Source organism: Lonchura striata, chromosome 9, assembly GCF_050655825.1.
Source record: "Lonchura striata isolate lonStrDom1 chromosome 9, ASM5065582v1, whole genome shotgun sequence".
NCBI lineage: Eukaryota > Metazoa > Chordata > Aves > Passeriformes > Estrildidae > Lonchura > Lonchura striata.
In genome coordinates this window covers 30,605,171-30,631,870 of record NC_140711.1, presented here as the reverse complement: position 1 = coordinate 30,631,870, position 26,700 = coordinate 30,605,171, and the positions used below count along the sequence as shown (strand labels likewise).

Here is a 26,700-nt window from a genome sequence, read left to right as displayed (position 1 = left end):
CTCAAAAGCCTTGCAAAATCTCAGCGAGCTGGGAGTGTGCTTCATGCTGCGGGAGGAGGAGGGGAGAGGGGCACAGGCAGAGGTGGCGGGGCTGGAGCAGGAGCTGCAGTGCTGCCAGGGAGCTGCAGGAGAGCAGTAATAACAACACAACAATAATGATATAGAACGTAATATCGTGTAATAATGACATAATAATGATATAGAACGTAATATCGTGTAATAACAACACAACAGTATTGATATAGAACGTAATATTGTGTAATAATGACATAATAATGATATAGAACGTAATATCGTGTAATAACAACACAACAGTATTGATATGGAACGTAATATCGTGTAATAATGACATAACAATATTGATATAGAACGTAATATTGTGTAATAATGACATAATAATGATATAGAACGTAATATCGTGTAATAACAACACAACAGTATTGATATGGAACGTAATATCGTGTAATAATGACATAACAATATTGATATAGAACGTAATATCGTGTAATAATGACATAATAATGATATAGAACGTAATATTGTGTAATAACAACACAACAATATTGATATGGAATGTAATATTGTGTAATAACAACACAACAATATTGATATGGAACGTAATATTGTGCAATAATAGTAACATAACAATAATGATATAGAACATAATATTGTGTAATAATAGTAAAGTAACAATAATGATATAGAACGTAATATTGTGTAATAATAATGGCATAACAATAATGATATAGAACGTAATGTTGTGTAATAATAACAACAATAATGATATAGAACATAATATTGTGTAATAATAACAACACAACAATATTGATATAGAACGTAATATTGTGTAATAATAGTAACATAACAATAATGATATAGAACGTAATATTGTGTGATAATGACATAACAATCATGATATAGAATGTAATATTGTGTGATAATGACATAACAATATTGATATAGAACGTAATATTGTGTAATAATAACGACATAACAATATTGATATAGAACGTAATATTGTGTAATAATAACGACATAACAATAATATATAACGTTATATTGTGTAATAATAACATAATAATATTATTATATAACATAATATTATATAATAATAACACAGCAATAATAATATATAATGTAATATTATGTGATAATAATAATAATAATAATAATAATAATAATAATAATATGTGAGCCCAGAGGGGGCAGGTGCTGCTCCCCTTGCTCTGCCCTGGGTGAGCTTTGGCTGGGGGCTCAGCCCCAGGTGTGCTGGCCCTGGCAGTGCCCGGGTGGGGCTTGCCCTGGCACCACCAGAGCTGGGGCTGGTGCAGGAATGCCCTGGAGCTGGGAATATCCACTGGGAAACCTTTCCAGGGAAGAGGGAGGAAGGGGATGGGCAAGGGCAGCAGTGGGAATCCATCTGCCTTGGGCAGGGGATGCCTTTCCAAACGGAGCTGCGGGAGGTGAGAGACTTGCAAGGGGGAAAGGAGCAATTTAAAAAAAAATATAATATATATATATATATTATTTTTTTAATCCATATCTTTCTCCAGTATATCTTTCTTCCCAAATGAGCGTGTTGGCTGAGGTTGTGAATCATCCTTGGCTGTTGTTTGAAATGCCAAATGTGCCTTGTGCTTTTTTTTCTTTTGTCGTTTTTAATTGGCACAGGGAGGGGGGCAGCCTGTGCCAGGCCGTGCCTCTGCTTTGGTGGGGTCCCTGCTCCTGAACCCCCCTTTTCCCCAGCCACAGCAGCGCTTGGGGGCTCACCCTGCTGAGCCGGAGCTCACCCCCCTGCCCGCTTTTTGTGCTGATCGTGGGGAAAGAGACCCCCTGGCACCCCCCTGGCACCCCCAGCCACGTGCCCAGCTGGGCATGGCAGCTCGGGGTGGGGGATATTTATTTATTTATTTATTTATTTATTTATTTGGTTATTTATTTATTTGGTTATTTATTTGGTTATTTATTTATTTGGTTGTTTGGTTATTTATTTATGTATGTATTTATTTATTTATTTATGTATTTATTTATTCCCTGCACTCCAGGAGCTTTAAGGTCTCTGCTTTGAGGCACGCTGAGCTCTCGGGCTGCTTTGTGCCAGGAGGGGGATTCTGAGAGGATGTGCACGCTGTGAGGAGGATGAATAATCCCCTTCCCTCTCACCTGGGCACCTGCGTGCTGCTTATGCAAAGGGAAAAAAAAAAAAAAATCTCTTGGAGATAAACAGTCTCAACCCATTTTTTGGTACAAACACATTTTAATGTATTCCTGTAAAAATAACACCTCTGAAGCTTTAACATGGAAATCAGGCTTCATTTGGTTATTTTTTTTTATCTGCGTGAAGAAGCTTAAAGATAAAATGAAGGCAGGTTTCAGTTTTATCTTTGTTGTGCAGGACCAGAGCATTTAAACTCCAATAATCAGAGAAAATACCTCTCCTGAGGTCTGTAGCCAGCAAGGTGCAGCGGGGGTACTCCTGTCCCATTATTGTTGTCCTTAGAGAGCTAAAGCAAATACAAAATTAGCTAGAAAATGTGTGCTCTTTTCTCGTTTATTTAGTTTCCATTTCATCTCTGATCTGTGGCAAACTTGGCTTTTCCAGCTTGGCTTGTTCTGCGGGAAGTCAGGAGTTGCAGTTTGAACTCAACACTTTGTGCATCTTTAAATAGCTTTATTTGCACTGAGAGAAACCTGACGTATAAAAAAAAAATTCAGATTGGCCTTTTTTGCTTTATTTTTTTTTGAGGGAAGGAGAGCGAGCTGCTGCTGCCGGAGATGAGGAGTGTTGGTGTTCTGAGCTGGGCTGCTCCAAGCTGTCTCCAGCCCTGCTTGGGGCTCCTGTCCCAGCACCCCAGGGACCCCCGGGAGCCCAGGGAGCCCAGCCCCCTTTGATGAGGGTCTGGGAGCAGCTTTTCCATCTTCCCAAGCACAGGGAAGCTGCATTTTCTGCCCCTTGGCAGCATCACAGTCCTGTTCCATCCCTGCTGCACGGGAGGGTTGGGATGGGTTGGCAGGACCCCCCCAGTGCCACCCTGCCATGGCAGGGACCCCTCCCACTGCCCCAGGCTGCTGCCTCGGGAAATGTGTGCTCCCAAAATAAATACACACAGGCCAAATGTGGGTGCAGCAATCCCATTCCTGTGGGAATCCCTCGGGCTTGGAGCAGCGGAGCTTTAAAGGTCCCTTCTAACCCAAACTGGTTTCTGAGCTGGGAAAATCCCCACGCTGCTTGCACCACGGGATATTTTATGATGTATTTCTTTAAAAGCAATGATCATGAAGAGATAATGCCCCAAGTTTTCCTAAGAATAGACCAGAGTCAGCAACTGAGCCTAAAGTGCAGCAGCTTTAGGAGCCAGCCTAGAGACAGCAGAGCCCTGGGGCTGGGCTGGCCCTGGACATTGGCTTCATGGGAAAGTTCCTGGGGAAAAGTCACTTTGGGTTGGAAATCTTGCCTGTCAGAAGAAATATTTCTCTTTTTAATGTCTTCTTTTTTTTTTTTTTTGTTCAATTCTAATTTTGGCTTTCAGGATGCTAAATGCTGAAGTACATATTTAAGGAGACTTTCATTCCCCAGATGATGTGTTGTGGCAGCATCATGGGGGTTTTTTTTCCAATTTGTCAAATTGAAGCTTTGGAAAACAATTTCTGATTTGGAAAAGGCTTCGGATTTCAGGGCCTGGCAGTGCCCAAGGCCAGGCTGGACAGGGTTGGAGCACCTGGGACAGTGGGAGGTGTCCCTGCCATGGCAGGGGTGGGGCTGGATGGGATTTAAGGTGTCTCCAACCCAAACCATCCCACGATTTGAATCCAGCTCTATATTTGGGCACCACAGCAACCCCTGGGTGCTGTCCTGAGCCTGTGCCTGTCCCACCCTGGCCAGGTGCCCTGTCCTGCCTGGCTGCAGGAGCTCTCTTGGGGTGCACCACCCCCCGAGCACTTCACCCCATCTAAAACCCATCTAATCCCAAAGGGAATCCTGGGGAAGTCTCAGTTTTGATGTTGAAACCTTCTCGTAGTAACAGATTATTTTGCTTTTTCCAGGGACCTGGGTCACTTTTGGAGGTCAGATCTCAGACGAGGTGAGTGCATGGAGCAAACCCCACTCTGGGGAGGGTTAAATTTAATATTTAGATCAAACTGTGGCTGCTGGAACCTTCCTGCATGGAGAGACAGCAGTGAGTCACTGCACAGAGCTCTGCCACAACCTCCTAATGAACCTGACGTTTCCAGAGCTGGACTCTCATGAACCCCATCCACCCCTCAGGGCATGCCCTGTCCTGTGCTGTCCCCTCCGTCCCCTGGGCTCCTGCAGCAGGAATTAGGAGGTGTTTTTGTGTGGATGTAATGGGCAACAGTCCTAAATACAGGCAGGGCTGGCCTTACAAAGGTGATTTCTTTTTGGCATAATGAGCTGAAAGCGCTGAAGAGGAGCTCGGGCCTCCTCTGTGCCTTTCCCTGGAGCAGACGGATCCAGGAATCACTCCTGGAGCACCGGGCTGCACGTGGATTCCCCAGCTTTGATCCCAATGGATTCCCCAGCTTTGATCCCAATGGATTCCCCAGCTTTGATCCCAGTGGATTCCCCAGCTTTGATCCCAGTGGATTCCCCAGCTTTGGTCCCAGTGGATTCCCCAGCTTTGATCCCAATGAATTCCCCAGCTTTGATCCCAGTGGATCTCCAGCTTTGATCCCAGTGGATTCCCCAGCTTTGATCCCAGTGGATTCCCCAGGTTTGGTGCCCTGGATTCCCCAGCTTTGGTCCCAGTGGATTCCCCAGCTTTGATCCCAGTGGATTCCCCAGCTTTGGTCCCAGTGGATTCCCCAGCTTTGATCCCAATGAATTCCCCAGCTTTGATCCCAGTGGATCTCCAGCTTTGGTCCCAGTGGATTCCCCAGCTTTGATCCCAGTGGATTCCCCAGCTTTGATCCCAATGAATTCCCCAGCTTTGATCCCAGTGGATCTCCAGCTTTGGCCCCATCTCCTGGCACTGTGGGATGATGACCAGGCAGGTGATGGTCAGTCGAGGCCTCTTTTGATGTCCAGTTTGCACTCTGGCCCTCCTGCCCCACTTGCTCACCGGAATTCCATGGGAAAGCAGGACAAATTCCATGGGAAAGCAGGACAAATTCCATGGGAAAACAGGACAAATTCCATGGGAAAGCAGGACAAATTCCATGGGAAAACAGGACAAATTCCATGGGAAAACAGGACATGTCCTTGGGGCTGCCCTTCTGAAGCCAGAGCCCTGTGCAGTGTTAAAACCCCCTTGTACAACACTAAATAATTCTTCCCTCTACTTTGTGACTACTTCTACTCTAATATCTAAACTTTTGTGACTTTTTTTTTTCCTTCAAGGCTGGTAAATTATTCCATGGCTCAAACCCAAAATCCCAGCTGTTTGCAGCTGCCTGCCAGGGTCTAAAATGCTTCTGAGCAGGGCCTGGAACCTCCAAAAATGTCTGAGGGACATTTTGAGTGCTGACACCTGCTGTGGGATTTTTGTGCCGTGGCACTGTCCCTGATGTGGGTGGCACTGTCCCTGCCCTGGCACTGTCCCTGATGTGGGTGGCACTGTCCCGGCCCTGGCACTGTCCCTGTGCCTCGGGGCTGGGTTGTCACCTGGCTGTCCCCCTCCTCCCCAGGTGGCCGAGCAGCTGATGACCATCGCCTACGAGAGCGGCGTCAACCTGTTCGACACCGCCGAGGTGTACGCGGCCGGCAAGTGAGTGCCCAGCGGGCAGGGTGTGCCCAGGGGGCTGGCACAGAGCCACACCTGGGCAGGTGTGCCCAGGGGGCTGGCACAGAGCCACACCTGGGCAGGTGTGCCCAGGGGGCTGGCACAGAGCCACACCTGGGCAGGGTGTGTGAGAGGGGCTGGCACGGCCACACCTGGGCAGGGTGTGTGAGAGGGGCTGGCACAGAGCCACACCTGGGCAGGGTGTGTGAGAGGGGCTGGCACAGAGTCACACCTGGGCAGGTGTGCCCGAGAGGGGCTGGCACGGCCACACCTGGGCAGGTGTGCCCAGGGGGCTGGCACAGAGCCACACCTGGGCAGGTGTGCCCAGGGGGCTGGCACAGAGCCACACCTGGGCAGGTGTGCCCAGGGGCTGGCACAGAGCCACACCTGGGCAGGTGTGCCCAGGGGCTGGCACAGCCACACCTGGGCAGGGTGTGTGAGAGGGGCTGGCACAGAGCCACACCTGGGCAGGTGTGCCCGGGGGCTGGCACAGAGCCACACCTGGGCAGGGTGTGTGAGAGGGGCTGGCACAGAGCCACACCTGGGCAGGTGTGCCCGGGGGCTGGCACGGCCACACCTGGGCAGGTGTGCCCGAGAGGGGCTGGCACAGAGCCACACCTGGGCAGGTGTGCCCAGGGGGCTGGCACAGAGCCACACCTGGGCAGGTGTGTGAGAGGGGCTGGCACAGCCACACCTGAGCAGGTGTGCCCGAGGGGCTGGCACGGGGACAGAAACACCCGGAGCAAAGGGAAGGGGACGTGGCTGGGGCTGGGACAGCTCTGGGCACAGATCCCATCCCAGGGGGTGCCAGGCTGGCTGCTCTGAGCCACTGCGGGGTGGGGACGTCACCCGTGGGGTGAGGGGGACATCACCTGTGGGGTGGGGGGAGGAGATCACCCATGGGGTGGGGGGACACATCACCCATGGGATATGGGGGGACATCACCCATGGGATATGGGGGGACATCACCCATGGGATATGGGGGGACATCACCCATGCTAAACGGGACTGGGGTGACCGCCAGGGCTCCCAGCTGGGCTGGGACAGTGCCAGTGTCCGTGTCCTGCTGAGGGACAGCCCAGGGTCGGGCACCAGGGGAGCTGGGAGGGGGCACTGGGGGGGCAAGAGGCTCTGTGCTGATGGGTCTGGGGTCCCTGTCCCCAGGGGAGGGCAGGGGCAGCTGCAGCTGGGCTGGCTGGGGGCACTGGGCATCCCCTGCCCCCCTCACGCCAGGTTCTTCATGTGCAGGGCCGAGGTGATCCTGGGGAACATCCTGAAGAAGAAGGGCTGGAGGTACAGTATGGCATCCCTGGCCTTCCCTCTGGTTTGGACATTTCCCGTGCTGGGTGGTGCTGGGTGGTGCTGTCCCAGCACCTGGTGGGTGCCACGGGAGCGGCCACCCCTTCCCAGTGCCAAGGGCAGGTGCTGGGCTGGCATTCGGGTGTTCCCCGGGGGGCTGTGCCCACCCTCTGTGCCCACCCTCAGTGCCCCCTGTCCCAGGCACACCCTCGCAGTGCCCATTGGCACCTCGCCCTGCCGTGGATGGGGGATGCAGGGCTGTGCCAGGGAGGAGGTGCCAGGGCTGTGCCATCCTCAGAGGATGCACTCAGCCTCTCGTGTGGGGTTTGAAGGGATCTGCTTCACCCCCAGAGCCTCCCGGGTGTCCCGGGCAGGCTCAGCTGGAGGGGGGCTCTGGCAGGGCTCTCTCCAACCCAGCCCAGGGGATTGGGGCCTGATTGAGTGCTTGGTAAGAAATACTCAGGGTGATGTGGAGGAAATGAAATGAAGCCAAGTAAAAGCTGGGGAAATTGTGTTATACATGTCTGGTTATGCAGAGAGGCAGCTGGAGGGTGATAAATCTTTGATTTAACATCATGTAGAGTTTACAAATGAATTCAGATGTCTCACACTCGACTTTAATAACTCTGGGAGTGCTGCCTGGCAGTGAGAGGCACGGGGCAGGATAAAGGATAAAGGGCTGGGTGCTCCTCCTCAGCAATTTAAAATGTCTGGGGATTTTGGTCACTTGGATTACCCTGGGTTTCTATCCCAACGTCCAGTCCAAACTCCCCCTGGCTCCATTCCTGTTTATGAGCATATTTTACCACGACAGCTGCAGCAGATTCCACCTTCCATCTTCTGAAGGAGCCAAAGCTCAGAGCCCTGTGCTGCTCCCCCCAGCTGGAGAGGGACAATGCCCTGAGCACAGAGCTGCCACTCCCTGGGGCAGTTCCTGGGGTTTCCCTGGTTGCCAGAGTTCCACTTGCAGGGAATTCCCCCCAGACCAACACTGGAGTCTGTCTGCTCAACATTGCACAGCTGCTCTTGTCAGTTGGAGCATTCCCAGCAGAAATCCTGCTCCCAGCTTTTACACATTGCTGATGGGCAGCATCTGCTTTGTCATTATTGTTGTTATTATTTAAAATATTATTCTTTTTAAAATGATATTAATTTTCCTGTTCTTTTTGCAGGAGGTCCAGTTTGGTGATAACCACAAAGCTGTACTGGGGTGGCAAGTAAGTGGGACAGTCACTGGTCCTGGGGTTTGCTGCCCCAGCCCTACAGCCAGGGGAGCTTCCTGGCACCTGGGGGTGGTTTGCTGCTGTCCTCGCATTTCTGTTTATTTTGCCAAGTGTTTTAAGGGTTTGGAGTTTCTCATCTGGAGAGGAGAAAGATTCAGGGAGAGCTCAGAGCCTGGTGGGGCTCCAGGAGAGCTGGAGAGGGGCTGGGGACAAGGATGGAGGGACAGGACACAGGGAATGGCTCCCACTGCCAGAGGGAGAGGATGGGTGGGAGATTGGGAATTGGGAATTCCTGTCTGGGATGCAATTCCAGAGCAGCTGTGGCTGCCCCTGGATCCCTGGCAGTGCCAAGGCCAGGTTGGACACTGGGGTTGGAGCACTGGGACAGTGGGAGGTGTCCCTGCCGTGGCAGGGTGGGATGGATGGGATTTGAGGTCCTTCCCAACCCGGCCAGTCTGGGGTTCTGTCATTTTGGGGGTGTTTCAGTCAGAGCACAGCTCAGAGCTCCCGGGCTGCTGCACTGTCCCAGCTCTTCCTGTTCTTGCCTTGCAGGGCTGAGACCGAGAGGGGCCTGTCCAGGAAACACATCATTGAAGGTACCTGGGCTGGGTGTGCCTGTGCCAGGGCTGCCCGGGTGGGCTCTGCCCAGCTGGGTCCCAGTGCTCCCCCTGGGCTGGGGCTGCTTGATCCCGCTGCTCCTGTGCCAGCCCCGTGCAGGGCAGTGCCCAAACTCCTCTGTGAAGTGCCCAAAATGCACCCAAGGATTGTTTTGGCTCCCCTCAAACAGTGCCAGCGCGTGGGCTGTGCTGACAGCCCCTGCATCCCCTGGGCTCTGCTGGGTTTGGGGGGCTCTCTGCACCCCCTGCATCCCCTGGGCTCTGCTGGGTTTGGGGGGCTCTCTGCACCCCCCTGCATCCCCTGGGCTCTGCTGGGTTTGGGGAGCTCTCTGCACCCCCTGCATCCCCTGGGCTCTGCTGGGTTTGAGGAGCTCTCTGCACCCCCTGCATCCCCTGGGCTCTGCTGGGTTTGAGGAGCTCTCTGCACCCCCTGCATCCCCTGGGCTCTGCTGGGTTTGGGGAGCTCTCTGCACCCCCTGCATCCCCTGGGCTCTGCTGGGTTTGAGGAGCTCTCTGCACCCCCTGCATCCCCTGGGCTCTGCTGGGTTTGAGGAGCTCTCTGCACCCCCTGCATCCCCTGGGCTCTGCTGGGTTTGAGGAGCTCTCTGCACCCCCCTGCATCCCCTGGGCTCTGCTGGGTTTGGGGGGCTCTCTGCACTCCCTGCATCCCCTGGGCTCTCTGCACCCCCCAGCCCTTCCCCACGGGGCCAGGCATGCCCAGGGGCTGCCCTGGGAGCTGGGAGGGATGAGGATGAGGATGAGGGCATGATGTCAGCCTGCAGAAATAGCCTCTGGAGGGCTGCCAGCCCCAGCAGGGCAGTGCAGGGCAGTGCCAGCCCCCAGGGCAGTGCAGGGCAGTGCCCAGCTCTGGGGGATGCTGGGGTGGCACAGCCCCTCCCTGGCTGCAGCTCTGGCTCCTTCCATCCTTGTCCTGCTCTGGGCAAGTTTGACCCTGCAGAGTTTTATCCTGGAGCGTTTGCAGCACCCAGGCCCATCAGGATCCTGGGGCTTTCCCAGGGAGGCAATGCTGGAGAAAGTTTTTCTTGTGGCAACTTTTGGTTGAATTTTCATCTAAAAAAGCTTCTGTGGTGCTGCAGGGGCTCAGGGAGGTGGCAGATGTGTCACAGGCACCCCGACCCCTCCATTTTCCATTTTTTGTGGAGATACTTCGTGCAATGCCAGAAAAGCACTGGCAGGAGTTGGAATCATTTCACAGAACACCCAGCAAACAACATTAAGGTCAATGAGAGATATTTTATATTTTTATATATAAATTTTTATATATATCTGTGTGCGTGAGAGAGAGAAGAGGATTTTTAACGGTTATTTTCCACAAATCTTCCCAAGAACAAAATGTTTTTATGAATGTTCATGAAGAATGAGTCAAAATAGAGCAGGCTGAAAATGTTGGCTGAATTTTGAGCTGGATAAAATGCCCATCCTCTGCTCACCCTCTCTCACACACTCATCCATAGATATATAAATACATCTGCAGGGGTTTGATGCCATCTCCCATCAGCTCCTCACAGGCAGGCTCCCAAAACCTGGGATTTATGGACTGAAAGGGGCTTGGGTTTGCTCTGGGCAGTGCAGGGGGGCACAGCTCAGCCTGGCAAGGTGAAGCCCTCCCTGGTGCTTTCCCTGTTCCCAGTCACCCCCAGTGCCACCACCCTGCGTCCCTGCGACGTCCCCCTGGAGCAAGAAAGGCTCTGTGACAAAATTCAGCTGGAATGAACTGCAGGGCACTGAGACAGCCCCTGGAGCTGCCTCTGCCAGGCTGCCAGGGCCACGCTCTGTGACCAGGGCTGGGCAGCACAAATCCTGGAGCTCCAGACTAGAGCACTGGGCAAGGGAATCTGTGTGGCCACGCTGGTGCTTTCTTCCTCAGATGGCTGCAGGGAGGTGGGACATCATTGTTCAGCATCCCTCTCCCATCCTGCGTGGCCGTGTGTGTGTATATATATAAAAATAGAATTATTTCATGCAGCGAGCTGTGTTTGATCCCATCCTGGCTCTGCTCCCTGCCTCTCTCTGACCCTGCCTGTCCTTGTCTCTCTTTCCCCTGGCCAGGCCTGAAGGCTTCTCTGCAGAGGCTGCAGCTGGAATATGTGGACGTGGTCTTTGCCAACCGGCCGGACAACAACACCCCCATGGAAGGTTGGTGGGAGCTGGGCTGGAAGGGGTTAACCTTTCCTGCCTGGTCCTGGCCTAAGGGCTCACACTGAGGAGGGCAGGGAAGCAAAAACAATTAAAACAGTTTGGAATGGTGTTCAGGTGGGGCAGTGTAAATGTGAAATCTCTCCTTTTGGGAGCCATGGAAAGTGTTCCTGTCCAGGCAGGGGGTTGGAATTAATGTCCTTTAAGGCCCCTCCCAACCTGTGTAAGGTTTCTATGTCTGCCCTGCCAGGACACATGAATTTGTAGGTTTTAGAAGGAACTGGAAGTTTCCTTTCTGTCCCAGGAGTGGCTTTAATGTCTGGAGTGTTTCCTTTCCCCAGGTCCTTCAGGTGAGGTGGATTTGTGCTGGTTTAGGGCAGGTGGCCGTGGCAGATGTGCTGGATGGTCCATGGGACTCCCACAGAGCTGCAGCCCCGTGCCAGCTCTGCTGACACCCACTGCTGGACACGGGGCTGTGCCACCCATGGGTGCCAGCAGCGCGGGGCAGGGGCTGGCCTGGGGTTTGAGGAGCTTCCCCAGGAGCTGCTGGGTGAAGGAAGCCCCTGAGCTGTGTCTGGCAGGGAGGTGTGACCTCTGTGCTGGTCTCCTGTCACTGAGCAGCTCCTGTGGCCAGGGCACAGCTGATCCCACGTTCCCAGGGCTGGCCCTGGCAGCCAGGCACGGGCTGAGGCTCCAGCAGGGTGAAAAAAGGGACATTTCTTGTATGAACAGGGTGCTGGAGATACTCCCCATCTTCTTCCTGCTTTTTTTATGGCTCACCTACCTAGCCACTTCCATCCCAGAGCACCTGCTGGGCCATCTGTCGGCGCTGCTCCCCGAGCCACTGCATCCTGCTCAGCACCACGCACACCTCCCTTCTCCCCAGGGAGCCTTGCAAGGCTCCTGAAACTCATCCCCTTCCCTCCCACTGTCCTGAGACACTTCCAGGGCTGGGACAGCCCCTCCTGAAGGAGAAGGGGACCCGAGGGTGCTCCCCACCTGTGGGTGCTGCTGGAGCAGCCAGCACCTTGTGAGCAGGGGGCACAACCCAGTCCAAACCTGATGTCCTGTTTGCTTCCCTGGGGGATCTCACCCTGGGTCAGGGGTGGCTCCGTGTGCTGGAAAAGTCTCTCCTCCAACCCTCCTTCCAAAAAAAGGCTCAGCAGTCTCTGTTGTTGGGTCTCAAGGCAGTTTATTGCAAATTATCTAAAAGATTTTCTTCTCGGGCTGCTGCGGTGTGTCCCCAGTGCCCACAGCCTGGCACAGCCTGGCACAGCCTGGCACGCAGGGAGTGAAGGTGGCCACGTTCCTACCAGGGAACTTTAACCTGCTTCAGAGTTGTTATTGTTATAGTGCCAGGGGCTGTTGTTTGGGATCTGAAGCATTGATTAATGTTACAAAAACCCAACAGCTCCTGTTCCTAAGTGCTGCCATTTGGGCATCCAGCTGGCAGGACAAGAGATCCAGGCCTGTGCCCTTCCCAAATCCCATCACCGTCCCCTGGCTCTCCCAGCAAGGATATATATATATATGTATATTTACATAAATTTTCTGAGTTGAATTTGGGTTTTTTTTGAAAGAGTAGAGGCTGGAGAAATGAAAACAACCCCGGGCTGAGATGTGTAAGAGGCGTGTGACGAAATGTTTTGCCAAACTCCGAAACGGTGGCGGGGCAAAAATAGAAAACTAAAGCCAGGGAGAAGCAGCTGAAGAGGGAGGAAGGGAAGGATCACTTACAGGCTTAGACTGATGGTGGTAGGGAATGAAAACCAATTTTTAATTAAATGTTCAGATGGGGCAGCCTGAAATTGCTCATTAATTGAATTTGGGAGCCCTGGTCAGGTGGAAGGTGTCCCTGCCCACAGCAAGGGCTTGGAAAAAGAAGATATTTAAGGTCCTTTACAACCCCAAGCAGTCTTTGATTCTGTATTTACACTTCACTGAAATGAGCTGCTATTTTTTCAGGAAGAACTGGAAGTTTCCTTTCCATCCCCTGCCTGGGGTTTTTATTTCCTTTCCATTCCCTCGGGCGCAGCGGGTTTGTGTTTGGCTTGGAGGCAGCTCTGTGTGCCAGAGCTGCCCTGTGGGTTATAATGGAGCCTGGCAGAGCCTGCAGAGGATTGCAGCAGTGCCAGGGTGGCACTGGAGCCTCCTCTGTGCCAGGCTCCTGCTCCTCCTGCCCCAAGCAGCACCAGAATGCAGCTGCAGCCAGGCAGCGAGTGTGGGCAAGGGAGCAGGGCCTGCAGCCTGACCCCTGGGGCTCGGGGGTTTGGGGTTTTGGGTTTTTGGGGGGCTCGGGGCAGCCCTGACCCCTGGGGCTCAGGGGTTTGGGGTTTTGGGTTTTTGGGGGGCTCAGGGCAGCCCTGACCCCGTGCAGCTCATGAGGGTTTTTTCACTCCCAAGGAGGTCTGAGGGGTGAAATCCAAAATCCTCTCCTGGTGTGTGTGGCCTTGAAAGCTTCCATACCCAGAGAACTGTGGGGACCTTGGCACAGCCCTGGGGACGGTGGCACAGCCCTGGGGACGGTGGCACAGCCCTGGGGACCATGGCACAGCCCTGGGGACGGTGGCACAGCCCTGGGGACCATGGCACAGCCCTGGGGACGGTGGCACAGCCCGGGGACGGTGGCACAGCCGTGGGGACCGTGGCACTGCTGTGCTGGGCTCTGCAGAGGTGACACCTGGGGGTGCCAGGGCCCTTGGGTTCATTTCTTGCAGCTTTGTCCCTCGTGTTCTGGTAAAAAAGAGGCAGACCCAGATACGTGCTTTCAGGAAGCAAGTTTAAAAATATTTGTAATTTCTTTTGAAGTTTGTTTTTCCGCCGTGCTGCCCTCTTGTGTTCCGCTGTGGAGGAAATGTTCTCCTAAGGCGGTGCTCGGCAAGAGCCAGGTGGGAAAAGCAGGTTGGAGCCACCTGCAGGGTCAGTGTCTTGATGTTTGCACTGGAAACGCTTCTCCAGCACAGCTGGGCAGGGGAGCGCAGCAGGAGCAGGTCAGGGCTCAGCACTTCGGACGTGCCTTTGGTGGGAACGTGGCCTCTGGGCACTTCTCACTCTCCTCCTTTTTGTCTTCACCAAGAAATCGTGCGGGCGATGACACACGTGATCAACCAGGGCATGGCCATGTACTGGGGCACGTCCCGCTGGAGCGCCATGGAGATCATGGTGAGGGCATGGAGGGCATGGTGGGGCCATGGAGATCATGGTGGGGCCATGGAGATCATGGTGGGGCCATGGAGATCATGGTGAGGGCATGGTGGGGCCATGGAGATCATGGTGGGGCCATGGAGATCATGGTGGGGCCATGGAGATCATGGTGAGGGCCTGCAGGGGATGGTGGGGCCATGGAGATCATGGTGGGGCCATGGAGATCATGGTGGGGCCATGGAGATCATGGTGGGGCCATGGAGATCATGGTGGGGCCATGGAGATCATGATGGAGCCATGGAGATCATGGTGGGGCCATGGAGATCATGGTGGGGCCATGGAGATCATGGTGGGGCCATGGAGATCATGATGGGGCCATGGAGATCATGGTGAGGGCATGGAGGGGATGGTGGGGCCATGGAGGGCATGGTGGGGCCATGGAGATCATGGTGAGGGCCTGCAGGGGATGGTGGGGCCATGGAGATCATGGTGAGGGCATGGAGGGGATGGTGGGGCCATGGAGATCATGGTGGGGCCATGGAGATCATGGTGGGGCCTGGAGATGATGGTGGGGCCATGGAGATCATGGTGAGGGCCTGGAGATGATGGTGGGGCCATGGAGATCGTGGTGAGGGCCTGGAGGGGATGGTGGGGCCATGGAGGGGATGGTGGGGCCATGGAGGGCATGGTGGGGCCATGGAGATCATGGTGAGGGCCTGGAGATGATGGTGGGGCCATGGAGATCGTGGTGAGGGCCTGGAGGGGATGGTGGGGCCATGGAGATCATGGTGAGGGCCTGGAGATGATGGTGGGGCCATGGAGGTCATGGTGGGGCCATGGTGGTCATGGTGAGGAGTGTGGAGGCCAAGTGAGGGCAATGGTGAGGGCTGCCTTCAGGGCAACCCTGGGCACGCTGGGTTCTGCTCCATCCAGGCTTTCCACCTCGAATAATGTAAAATCCTGTCCCAGAAGGAGCCCTGTGCTGATGAGGAGAAGATGGGCTGGGGCGTGGGGGTTTGGGTGACTCGTGTTTGTGTCATTTTGGTTTGCCTGAGGTCCAGTCCTTCAGTTTGGTATCAGCAGGCCCAGGGAAGGGGTGGGATGAGATGGGCTTTGTGTCCCAAGCCAGGCTGTGACTCCAGGAGGTGCCAGGATTGCAGCATCCTGCTGGTCCCACTTGTGGGGCTTGCCTTGGCCACCTGCTGTCCCCTCGGGGCGTGGCCTGGCGTGTCCTGCAGGCTATTTCCATGGACTGAGGTGTTTTCTCCTGGGTTTCCCTCGGCAGGAAGCCTACTCCGTGGCCAGGCAGTTCAACATGATCCCACCCGTGTGCGAGCAGGCCGAGTACCACCTCTTCCAGAGGGAGAAGGTGGAGGTGCAGCTGCCAGAATTGTATCACAAAATCGGTGAGTCGGAGCCTGCTGGGCCCTGGAGGTGATGGTGAGGGCCATGGGGGTCATGGTGAGGAACGTGGGGGTGATGGTGAGGAGCATGGAAGTGATGGTGAGGGCCATGGAGGTGATGGTGAGGAGCGTGGAGGTGATGGTGAGGGCCATGAAGTTCATGGTGAGGAGCGTGGAGGTGATGATGAGGAGCATGGAGGTGATGGTGAGGAGTGTGGAGGTGATGATGAGGAGCATGGAGGTCATGGTGAGGGCCATGGAGTTCATGCTGAGGAGTGTGGAGGTGATGCTGAGGGCCATGAAGTTCATGGTGAGGAGCGTGGAGGTGATGCTGAGGATCATGGGGATCATCTTCTGGCTGGGGCATTCCCAGAGAGAAATGGAGAGTAGAATCACCTGGGGCTCCAGGTGGGACCAGTGACAAAACCAAGTCTCTACTAGTGACCTAAAAGAACAACCAGCTTTCTGTGCCTCTGAAGTACTGCTTAATATTATGTGTTAATAACTGAAGTACAGCAATGAACATATTAAGTATTAATTGGCTTGGCTGTGCCTTTACTCTCTGAGATTTGTGTGGTCCATTAAGTTAAACAAATCCCTCAGGGCATCAGCAGCTTCTTGCTGGAGGGCCAGCAGAGCGTTGCTGCCCGTGGCGACAGGACCAAGCAGCGGTCAGTTTGCTTTGGGTTCATTTTCTGACTGAAAGGTGCATTTTTGCTGCGGCCCTGGTGTGTGCCAGTCCCCTGAAGGCCCTTTCCCTGCTCCCTCTGCAGGGGTGGGGGCGATGACGTGGTCTCCCCTGGCCTGCGGGATCATCTCAGGGAAATACGGCAACGGCGTCCCTGAAAGCTCAAGGGCTTCACTCAAGGTACTCCTGGCGCTCCTTCGGGTTGTGCTGCTCTTGTGAGGGAGGGAAACAGCAGAGGGGAAAGGAAAGGGCTCCCTGGTGAGGAGGCCGGGCTGTGCTCGGATGGAGCAGCTCGGTTTCTCTGGCAACCACGCTCCAAAGTCGGGAGAATCTGGGTTAGCGTGAGCTCCCGCTCCCCACGCAGGAGCTGAGGGGGCTGCTGGATGTGTCCCCACCCTGCACCCTGCATCGCCCGGGAGGAGGCACGAGCCAGGGGCTCCTCATTGATGTTCATCCTGGAATTCAGGCTGGAAAGGACCTCCAAGGTCACGGAGTCCAACCCTGAATGGATGCAGCTGCTGCCACTTGCAGCCCCGTGAACCACATAGGTCCAACAGATTTGGGCATCGTTTCCCTGGGTACCAGCCTAGGCCAAGGGGGTGCTCAGCCCCCCAGTATCCCTCCAGTGATCCCAGTATCCCTCCAGAGACCCCCAGACCAAGGGCAAGCCCACTGAGGACCCCTGGGCTGCTGGGGGCTGCCCTTTCTAACAGGTTTTAGCAATTGGTGTCACCACAGCTTGGTTTCCTCACAGTTATCCTGATTTTATTCTGATTGGGGCTTAAGGGGTGCAAAAGGAAAAGAGAGACTCCAGGTTCTGGAGTGAGAATAAAGCCAGAGAGCTGAGGACAACAGGAGACATCCTGGCGTGCCCCAATTACTTTGGGTAGCCAGGCTTTGTGTTACTCAGCCCCCACGACCTTCTGGGCTGGACGTGGCTTTTCGAGTGCTGCTATTTATACGTATTTATAGATTATAATTACAAATCGCCTTAAACTCCGCGTTTTGGAGGCTGAAAGCTGGCAGCCTGACGTGCTGTGCTTGCTCTGCAGTGCTACCAGTGGCTGAAGGAGAAGATCATCAGCGAGGAGGGCAGGAAGCAGCAGGGCAAGCTGAAGGACCTGTCCCCCATCGCCGAGCGCCTGGGCTGCACGCTGCCACAGCTGGCTGTCGGTGGGTGCCCGCACAGCTGCCACCCCCAGGGCTGCTCCCCCTCCTTGGGGCTCAGGGCTGGCACAGAAAGGCTGGCACAGAAAATGGGTTCCCTTTCCACCACGGTTTGGGCCGGGCTTGCAGCTAGAGATATGTTCCTTGTTTAAAATGAGTAAAAAATGATTGATCCTGGAGTGGTTTGGGCTAGAAGGGAACTTAAAGCCCGTTTTGTTCCAGCCCCAGCCATGGGCAGGGACACCTTCCACTAGCCCAGGTTGCTCCAAACTGGTCCAGCCTGGCCTGAAACACTCCCAGGGATCCAGGGGCAGGCACAGCTTCTCTGGGCACCAATTAATTAAACCAGGATTGTTTCCAGCAGCTGTGACTGACAGGGTCAGAGTGTCTTGGGCACCCCCAGGGGTCCCACCTCCCTGTTTTCCTGGACATCCCTCCCCCTATGAAGGCATCATCTTTGTGGTGCTGGGCTGGCAGACACGAGAATGCTGTTCAAAATGAGTTTTGGGGGGTTTTTCCTAGTGATTATCTTAATGCTGCTGAGAGCTGAAGCTGGAAAAAGCACATTTGTCAGAAAGGTGATCCCTGGTTCAGCATCCCAGCAGTGAATCCTCGTGACAGGGAAAATCCAAACCCCAGAGCCAGGAGAAGTGCTGGGGCAGGGAGCAGGCTCAGGTGGGATCCTGGAAGATCTGTGGGGTTTGATATTTGGCTGGAGACAAAGAATGAGATTATTTTCAAGCAGGGACAGAGGCTGTGGCAGACATCAGGGATGGGAGCGGGGCCCTGCCAGCCCCCCTGTGCCCCTGACCCCCTTGTGCCTTTGTTGCCAGCGTGGTGCCTGAGGAACGAGGGGGTGAGCTCTGTCCTCCTGGGATCCTCCAGCCCCGAGCAGCTGATCGAGAACCTCGGCGCCATCCAGGTGAGCACAGGGGTGGCAGCTCCTGCAGGGAGGCACCCCCAGAGCCCAGCACCCTCCTTCTCTTAGAGCAGGGCTCACACGTGGGGTTTTGTCTCCCAGCTCCATCCATGCACCCGAATCGGGCCCATCCCTGGTGTCACCATGGTTAGCACCTTCTGGGGTCATTGCCCAGTGACACCAGGGTGGCAGCAGCAGCTTTCAAGTGAAAATGCAATTTCAGATCCACTTGAAATGCAATTTCTGCAATGCTGAATGTTGTGACAGATTGTGTGCTGTCACATGTCACCTGCACCCACCTCAATAATTCCCTGCTGGTTTTCTCCAGTCAGAGCTTCCTCTGCCTCTGCTGTCCTTGCCACCAGCTCGTGTCCCAGTGCAGCCAAGCAATATTCCACACACAAAGCTGAGAGGCTTTGCTGCGATTCTCCCACTGAGTAAAGGTCCTCCCGTGGTTTTTCCTTTAAGGGAGGAAGTTATTGGATGAATGTTTAATATCTGTCACACAAAAACCCCAGAGGAAATGTACTTGGATAAAATCTAGGTTTCAGTTTGGAAGTATCTTGATTAAACATCGCTTTCTTCCACCCCAGGTCCTTCCAAAGATGACATCCCATATTGTAAATGAAATAGATAATATCCTGGGCAACAAGCCCTACAGCAAGAAAGACTACAGATCCTAATGCAATGCATGAATTTCCTGGACTGCATGGTTTAGAAGTGCTCTGTACTCCAGTACAGCCCTGAATTACTCTCATGAGAATCATTCAGCACTTGCTGCTCAGTGTCTACTGTCACTGGATCCTTGGAGATGTGTGCTCTTGCTACTACTCTGCAGTGAATTTAAAAGCACAGTTGATCTCTCTTCTAACCAAGAATAACCTTGTATTTTCTTACCTTCTTGACCGAGTTCATTAATTTTTACTTTACTCTTTGCACCTCATGCTTGTGCTGTGACAAATACTTGTAAAGCAAAAAAAAAAAAACAAAAAACAAAAAACAAAGAAACCATTTATAACCTTCAGGTACTTGGTAATTAAAGAAGGATGTACAGACCTATTTTTTCAATGAAGAAAAGCCAGATACAACTTCAGGTTTTAATAAAACCATGTTTGGGAAATCTCAACTATAAAGTTTCTTCAGGTTAACAGATGGAAGGGACTAGCTCAAACTTTGCTTTTTTACGCTGAATATAAACTCTAGGATTTCTCTGTAGGTGAATAAAGGCTGTAAGACAGAGAACTAGCTAGCAATTAGATAGTTCAGCTCCTAATTTTACAGCTGTTCCAGCTGTGGAGTGCTCCTGGAGCAGTGCTAGGAAACCCAAACACGCATGTCAGGTTACTGAACAGAACAGCTCTGCAAAGTTCTACTTCTCCATAGACCTTAAGCCAAGAAAGCCATGATTAAATATTGGGTTTTGCATCTATAGAAACCTGCCTCTACTTCTGCCTGCTTGTAGACAGAGCTACTGCAAATTTCAATATTCAGGAGCTTTTAAGGATCTAGATACTATAAATATACACAATATATAGCTGCTGAGAACTGCAGGAACAATCAGGTACGTACTCCAAAAGGCTACACCCGCTTCCACTTGCTTTGGAACCGGGAGGAAGTAAATGCATAAGACACATTTGAAAGAGATTTCTGTGAGCATTTACAGGAGTTGACAGGAAGGATTTACATCCTGATTTGCCCAGCTGAAGCCCACGTTGTATCTCCCCAAGGATTTGCTGTGTACCATGCTCCTCTGATCCCAGTCTGGATTTCTCCCGTCCCTGCTGGGACTCAGCCCTGTACAGTATTTTAGGACCCCTGTCCCCCCCCTGCAGCACTCACCTGGGCCAGGTGAGCAGCTCCCCCCCTCCCGAGTGCTCTCCTGCTGTGTGTGAAGCCGTGGCTGTGTGTCAATGACTCCTGCTGTACGTGAGAAATGCAGTCTGACTGCAATTCTGCTTGGACGCAATAAAAGCATTTTGTGCATCCACCCCGAGAGCTGCAGGCCTGTTACTGACCCCGGAGCTGCTCTGGGCCAGCAGGGCTCCCTGCTGGGGATGGGGTGCTGTGCCCAGGGAATGTTCCAGCTGTGCCCAGGGAATGTTCCAGCTGTGCCCAGGGATGCTCCAGCTGTGCCCAGGGACGCTCCAGCTGTGCCCAGGAGGGACAGCAGGGGCTGGGCTGGCCCCAGGGTGCTGCTGGCAGTCAGTCCCCAAGGAGCACAGCAATCCCAGGTAAGGTCTGGCCTGGCCTGAGGCGGGAGGGGGCAGGGATGGGTGGGATTTTGGGAATTAGGAATTGTTCCCTGGCAGGGTGGGCAGCGCTGGCACAGGTGCCCAGAGCAGCTGGGGCTGCCCCTGGATCCCTGGCAGTGCCCAGGGTCAGGTTGGACACTGGGGCTGGAGCAGCTGGGACAGTGGGAGGTGGCCCTGGGGTGGCACTGGGTGGGATTTAAGCTCCTTTCTAAGCCATGTTCTGTGATTTGGCCTGAACTGAGCCCAGTGCAGCTGTCCCCAGCTTCCCCAGGGCGGCACTGGCCAGACCCACCTTGCCCTGCCACGGGAACATCCCCAGTGCTGCATTACCACTAACTACTATTCATTTTTACAGAGCTTCAGCCATTTCACAGTTAACAGCTTTATTAATTTAATATAATTATCCTCCCAGTAACAGAGTAATTCCTTTTCCTCCCCCTGGGGGTACAATTTAATGTTCTCTCTTCCCCTTCTCAAGTACTTGGGGATCCAATAATGTATTAAAACAATTCCCAACTTTAATTGAGGAGATGGCATTGTCCCTTACAGGCTCTGAGGGCAATGTGGGGCAGAGCGGCAGCTCTGATTCAGGTTAACCCTCAGCACTAGATTAGAGAAAGATCATTTCAGTGTTTTACATTGAATTTTTTATTTATCATTGCAACTTGTAGTGGGGATTGCAAGGGAAAAATCAAACACCACCTCTAGAAAAAAAACCAAAACCAACTGAAAAAGTCAAAATCCAAATGCCAACCAAAAAAAGCCCCAAACTTTTCTGTGAAGAATCAAGATTAGTTTTTTTGCAGAACACCCACCCACCCACCCACCTGCTTTTGTTTCAGGCTGTCAGTGCTCAATGTTCCCTCTCCAGGAAAATTCTGACACACTAAGCTCCAGGCCTCAGCAACTGTCAATAGCAAAAAAGCCCTAAGAGAAGATGAAAAGCTGGTAATAAAAGACTCAGTGAGCCAACAGTAATGGCAGAAGAAAGGGCAGACAGCAGATTTTCTGGGGAATACACCTGAAAAAGCCCTGCCAGGAAAGCGAGGGTAACATTGTCTGTTCCAGGGCTTGAGTTCAGCACTGGGGGCTCTGAGAGCAACAGAGCAAAAACAGCAACATCAAACCCTGCTGCTCCCCGAGGAGCCAGCCTGCCTTTGTGTTGGGCTGTTAAAAATCTGCTTTATGTGAGCTAAATACTCAGCTAAAACCTGTCAATTATATCCCTTACAAGAAGTGAGGCCAAGGAAAGGGAAACTGTCCAAGGCAGGCAGCAGCTTTATGGAATGTGTCCTTGCAGTGCTGAATAGTCAGGCAGATGGGATAAAGAAAAAAAATCTGTGAATTCTGAGAAAAAACAGTTAACTAAAGAGTATTAAATGACCAAAAGTACTTGAATTTGTCAGAAATAGAACCATTACTGTCTCCTGCTCGTCACATTCTCCATTTTACTCTATTTTCCATTTAATCTTATTGAAGCCAAGATTAGCAGAGTAATTGTTACATTAATTCTGATTAAAAACTTTCTTCTCTCTTTAGGATCCCAAGTTTGTAATGGCAGGTTCTGTAACTGAATTCCATTAGTATCAGTACAGTTTGGCATTTAAGTGAAGAGCTCCTCCAGTGATAGCCAGAAAAGAAGACACAGGATTGTCTGATAAACCCATTACTAAAAGCCAGCTAAAGCATTTTTCTTAAGCTGTGCAGAGATTGGCAGGGTTTTTTACTTACAACTTTGAAGATTAATGAAAAAAAAAGTACATTCAAACCACTTCAAAAGCATTTGCCTAGGAGATTTAGGTTTTGTCCTGACTCCACATTACTCAAAAATGAGGAGTGCTTCTAAGGAATATGTTAGCTTGTAGAAGTCTCATCTCTTCTGGAAGCAGAAAAGAGTTGACAAACCTAGATATGAAAATCCCGGGTTTTTTAAAAAAATGAAGAATGAAAATACAAGGAATCAAATTGCAAAAAAAGCTCGTTTTAATTACAACTTTTCAAGTTACAGTGATAAATGGATTGTCCCCAGGGTGGAGCTGCAGAAAGGTGATGTCTGCTCACAGCTCACACCCTACTCCCTCTCCTTGCTAAGTTAAACAAAACTGAGTAACTGCAATATCAAATATCATGTAAAGATACCAAAAGTGAACACAATTTAACCATTTTGGATTCAAACCCTCCCCACATTTTCCTCATGCTAAAAAGGAAAAAAAAAAATTCCTATTCCACCCTTAGGCATTTCCATGGCAGAATCCTCACAGAAACTGCTGAGGATTTTGTGTCTACTTGGATCCTGTGGACAGCAGAGCAATCAGTCCTGAGGAAGCACTGATAGAAAGGATGTAGTTTCTGCAGGGAATAGGTTAAGGAATTGTTGAGATCCTTCTTTGGTACACAACATTTGGTAGGAGTTTTATGAAAAGGAAGGAATTCAAATGGTCTTCCTCTGGAGTTTTAAAATTGGAATACTGCAGCCTGAAACACAGCTTCAGAACTCACCTTCACAATTAAGACACCCATAAAGTTCAGCCTGGTCTCTTAAGTTTTATAAATCGAGATCTTGAATTAACTAGCCTGTTTGCAATACTAATATCCTACAGGAACAAAACATTTTATTTGTGAGTTACTGGAGCTGAAGCATCCTGTCAGGGAAGAGCTCCAGGCAACCAACACTGACACAGCGTTTGCAGGAAGCTGAGCTGTGTCCTCACTCCAAAAGCACAATGGAAATGGCAAAGCCAGGAGGATTCCTGTATACTGTCCAAGCAATATCCTTAAAACATCTCATGTTTTAAGGGACTTTAACTGGGAGACTTTTTTTTTGGTAAACTCTTGTTTTTGTTTCAACATTCTAAGCTGCTGTACTCCAGTGGGCTGCAGGTGCCAAGAGAGGAATGCCACAGCCCACAGGACAGCTACAGCGAGTGGTGACAGCTAACAGGAGTGGGGCTGTGGGGGTTTTGGGGTGGGGATAAAGGATACACAGTGGGGTTGAAGTTCTTCAGCACGAAAAAGGAAGCGATAATAACCAGGACCAGAAAGAGAGTGTTGTTGTAGAAGATGGAGAAAGTTGTTGCTTCGTAGTCTGCAACTTCATTTTTCTTCCACAGAATCCTAGAAGCAAATTTCAAATATATTAAAATCAATATAAATCCTAGGAGGTAGAATTTCAGATGTATTTAAATCAATGGCTATCACGGAATCCTGGAATGGTTTGGGTGGGGAGGGGCCTTAAAGCTCATCCCACTCCACCCCTGCCATGGCAGGGACACCTCCCACTGTCCCAGGCTGTCCAAGCCCTGGCCAGCCTGGCCTTGGGCACTGCCAGGGATGGGGAGGGATATCCAGGCACATCCACACGATGAAGTGTGCAGTAGTTTCTCCAGAAGACAGAGAGTTTGGCTCCAGTGCTCCCATCCTGCAGTCCCACTGGGGATTCCCTCTCACACTCAGTGCATCTGAGACCTGCCCTGGACAATTCAGCTCAAAAGGGCTTGAAGCTGAACCACGAGCTACCCTGCAGCTGCTGCTCACCAGAACACAGAAAAACAGTGTCCAGCACAGTCCCTACTGCCCCACCCAGAGCCTCACGGACACTGAAGGCACCCCTACAACAAGGGAGAGAAGGAAGAGGACAGAGAGATCACCTTTCATCCTTCTCCTTGCGGGACATCTTCCTGTTGTCCGCCTCGGACAGCTTGCGAGTCACCTCCTTGGAAACAGCATCTTCTCTTTTCTGGGCTACTCTGTAAGGACCACCACTCATGTCACACTTCAGAAATGAAAAAACCCACCAGCCCAGCCCTGGGACTACAGAAGTTTTCTGTACAGTGAAGAATACAACTTAGCCAAGATACCCGACAGTTCTGTCAAGGTGAAGGGGTAAGAAATAATAACAGCAATTACTAAAAGTAATATAATTCACATCCAATAAGTAATATAATTTATAATTTAAACATAATTTGTGGTGATACCCAAGGAGCATGATGGTAGATTTACTATTTCCCCATACTCTTAGCTGACAAGATTTGACTATAATTACAAAAGAATACGAGAAACTAATCAGTAGATACTTCTGTGCAAAATATTTTTTGAGTAACGTTTCTTATTAATAAAAAACTACAGTTGTAAATGGCAGTTTTGTTAAATTTTTAAATGATAAATTCAAAGAGGCACCGAACTTACTTGTGTTTGAGGACAAACTTGACGTTTTTATAGGCAAAAGCCACGAGATAGGTACTGATGAGGGTCATGACGCTGTACAGGACTGCAGACTGAACAAGATCCATATGCCATATTCTCCAGTAAAGCCCTTAAAAAAAAAAAAAAAAAAAGGAAGAATGGTGTTGGAATTGGAAGCAGTTTGTCTCCAAGAAAAACGCCCCATACTGGAGCCCCATACAGGATCTGAGCTCTGTAATTCCACAGTCTCTGCCCGAACAAAGCCAACTCATCTAAAACCACTCGGGGGTGTTTACTTTAACATTAAAAGTACCGTGGAAGGGGAAAGGAGCTTTGCCGTGGCTGCAAGGGGCGGTGTGAGCACGGCAGAGCCTGCGGGCAGCGCTGATGTGGTGACACGTCAGGGATGCTGCCCGGCACCGGGACCCGGCGGGGCTGGAACCGGGACCCGACACGGCTGGAACCGGGATCCCAAAGGCTCAGAACCGGGACCGACACTGCCCGGAGCCGGGATCCGCCGGGGCTCGGAGCAGCAGCCCCGGGATCCGCAGCGGGACAGAGCCCACGGCGGGCGGTGGGGAGCCCTGGTCCCCCTTCCCAACTCCTGATCCCCCTTCCCAACGTCCTGATCCCCATCCCAACCTCCTCGTCCCCTTTCCCAACCTCTGATCCTCCTTCCCAACCTCCTGATCCCCCAGGGATGCTGATCTCCTCTCCCAGGGTATTTCGCTCCCCAGGGATGCTGATCTCCTCTCCCAGGGTATTTCGCTCCCCAGGGATGCTGATCTCCTCTCCCAGGGTATTTCTCTCCCCCAGGGATGCTGATCTCCTCTCCCAGGGTATTTCTCTCCCCCAGGGATGCTGATCCCCCTCTCCCGGGGTATTTCTCTCCCCCAGGAATGCTGATCCCCCTCTCCCAGGGTATTTCTCTCCCCCAGGGATGCTGATCTCCTCTCCCAGGGTATTTCTCTCCCCCAGTGATGCTGATCCCCCTCTCCCGGGGTATTTCGCTCCCCAGGGATGCTGATCCCCTCTCCCAGGGTATTTCGCTCCCCAGGGATGCTGATCCCCTCTCCCGGGGTATTTCGCTCCCCCAGCGATGCTGATCCCCTCTCCCGGGGTATTTCTCTCCCCCAGCGATGCTGATCCCCTCAGAACGCGCCGCTGCCCTCCCGGCTGCCGCCCGCGCTCACAGATGGGGATGGCGGAGACGATGAAGGCGTTGCCGAAGAAGAGCGCGGAGGACTTGGCCGAGAGGTTGCGGCTGAAGTCCTGCAGCAGCAGATCCTCCTCGGACTGCTGCCGGCCGGGGCCGCCCTTGGGAGCCATGGCGGGACAAGGCAGCGGGACAAGGCAGCGTCAGCGCGGCCGAGCGGCTCCGGGTCAGGCGGGCGGGCCCGGCGGCGGGAGCGCTTCCGGAGCGCGGCCGGCCCCGCCCTCGGCGGCCGGTCCTCCCTCAGCCGGTCCTCCCTCAGCGCCCCGATCCTCCCTCGGCGGCCGGTCCTCCCTCAGCCGGTCCTCCCTCAGCCCGGCCCGATCCTCCCTCGGCGGCCGGTTCTCCCTCAGCCGGTCCTCCCTCAGCGGCCGGTCCTCCCTCAGCGGCCGGTCCTCCCTCAGCGGCCGGTCCGATCCTCCCTCAGCCGGTCCGAGACCAGCCCCGATCCTCCCTCAGCGGCCGGTCCTCCCTCAGCCCAGCCCGATCCCTCAGCCCGGCTGATCCTCCCTCAGCCGGCCCGATCCTCCCTCGGCGGCCGGTCCTCCCTCAGCCCGGCCCGATCCTCCCTCAGCGCCCCGATCCTCCCTCAGCCCGGCCCGATCCTCCCTCGGCGGCCGGTCCGATCCTCCCTCAGCGGCCGATCCTCCCTCAGCCGGCCCGATCCTCCCTCAGCCCAGCCCGATCCCTCAGCC

The 26,700-nt window shown here is 52.8% G+C and overlaps 2 protein-coding genes across 4 annotated transcripts in view; one reads left to right on the top strand and one right to left on the bottom strand.

Annotated features, from left to right (window-relative positions):
• Positions 1-20,345, top strand: part of KCNAB1 (potassium voltage-gated channel subfamily A regulatory beta subunit 1) — a 54,036-nt gene extending 33,691 nt beyond the window's left edge. For all 3 annotated transcript variants that reach the window (XM_085588071.1, XM_021540832.4, XM_031505603.3), the window contains exons 3-14: positions 4,045-4,082; positions 5,647-5,726; positions 6,990-7,034; positions 8,213-8,257; positions 8,816-8,859; positions 10,951-11,037; positions 14,114-14,199; positions 15,467-15,587; positions 16,358-16,452; positions 17,325-17,445; positions 18,273-18,361; positions 18,952-20,345. In XM_085588071.1, coding sequence (XP_085444197.1) covers positions 4,045-4,082; positions 5,647-5,726; positions 6,990-7,034; positions 8,213-8,257; positions 8,816-8,859; positions 10,951-11,037; positions 14,114-14,199; positions 15,467-15,587; positions 16,358-16,452; positions 17,325-17,445; positions 18,273-18,361; positions 18,952-19,041 — 941 coding nt within the window. In that variant the 3' untranslated portion in view covers positions 19,042-20,345. The remainder of the gene's footprint in view (positions 1-4,044; positions 4,083-5,646; positions 5,727-6,989; positions 7,035-8,212; positions 8,258-8,815; positions 8,860-10,950; positions 11,038-14,113; positions 14,200-15,466; positions 15,588-16,357; positions 16,453-17,324; positions 17,446-18,272; positions 18,362-18,951) is intronic.
• A 2,225-nt stretch (positions 20,346-22,570) lies between these two features.
• SSR3 (signal sequence receptor subunit 3) lies at positions 22,571-26,172 on the bottom strand. Its single transcript, XM_021540833.3, has 5 exons — positions 25,986-26,172; positions 24,796-24,922; positions 24,258-24,356; positions 23,593-23,724; positions 22,571-22,959 (listed from the first exon to the last, which is right to left on the bottom strand). The coding sequence occupies exons 1-5, from the start codon at positions 26,119-26,121 to the stop codon at positions 22,893-22,895; spliced, it is 561 nt and encodes a 186-aa protein (XP_021396508.1). The 5' UTR covers positions 26,122-26,172; the 3' UTR covers positions 22,571-22,892.
• Positions 26,173-26,700: the final 528 nt, after the last annotated feature.

What these genes read in the sequence shown, in the direction of transcription:
- SSR3 (XM_021540833.3), bottom strand. Translation starts at nt 26,121, where the DNA reads ATGGCTCCCAAGGGCGGCCCCGGCCGGCAGCAGTCCGAGGAGGATCTG. An exon ending in CGTCTCCGCCATCCCCATCT is followed by an intron (nt 24,923 to 25,985) that starts GTGAGCGCGGGC and finishes TTTTTTTTTAAG; the next exon opens with GGCTTTACTGGAGAATATGG. An exon ending in AAGTTTGTCCTCAAACACAA is followed by an intron (nt 24,357 to 24,795) that starts GTAAGTTCGGTG and finishes TGGTCCTTACAG; the next exon opens with AGTAGCCCAGAAAAGAGAAG.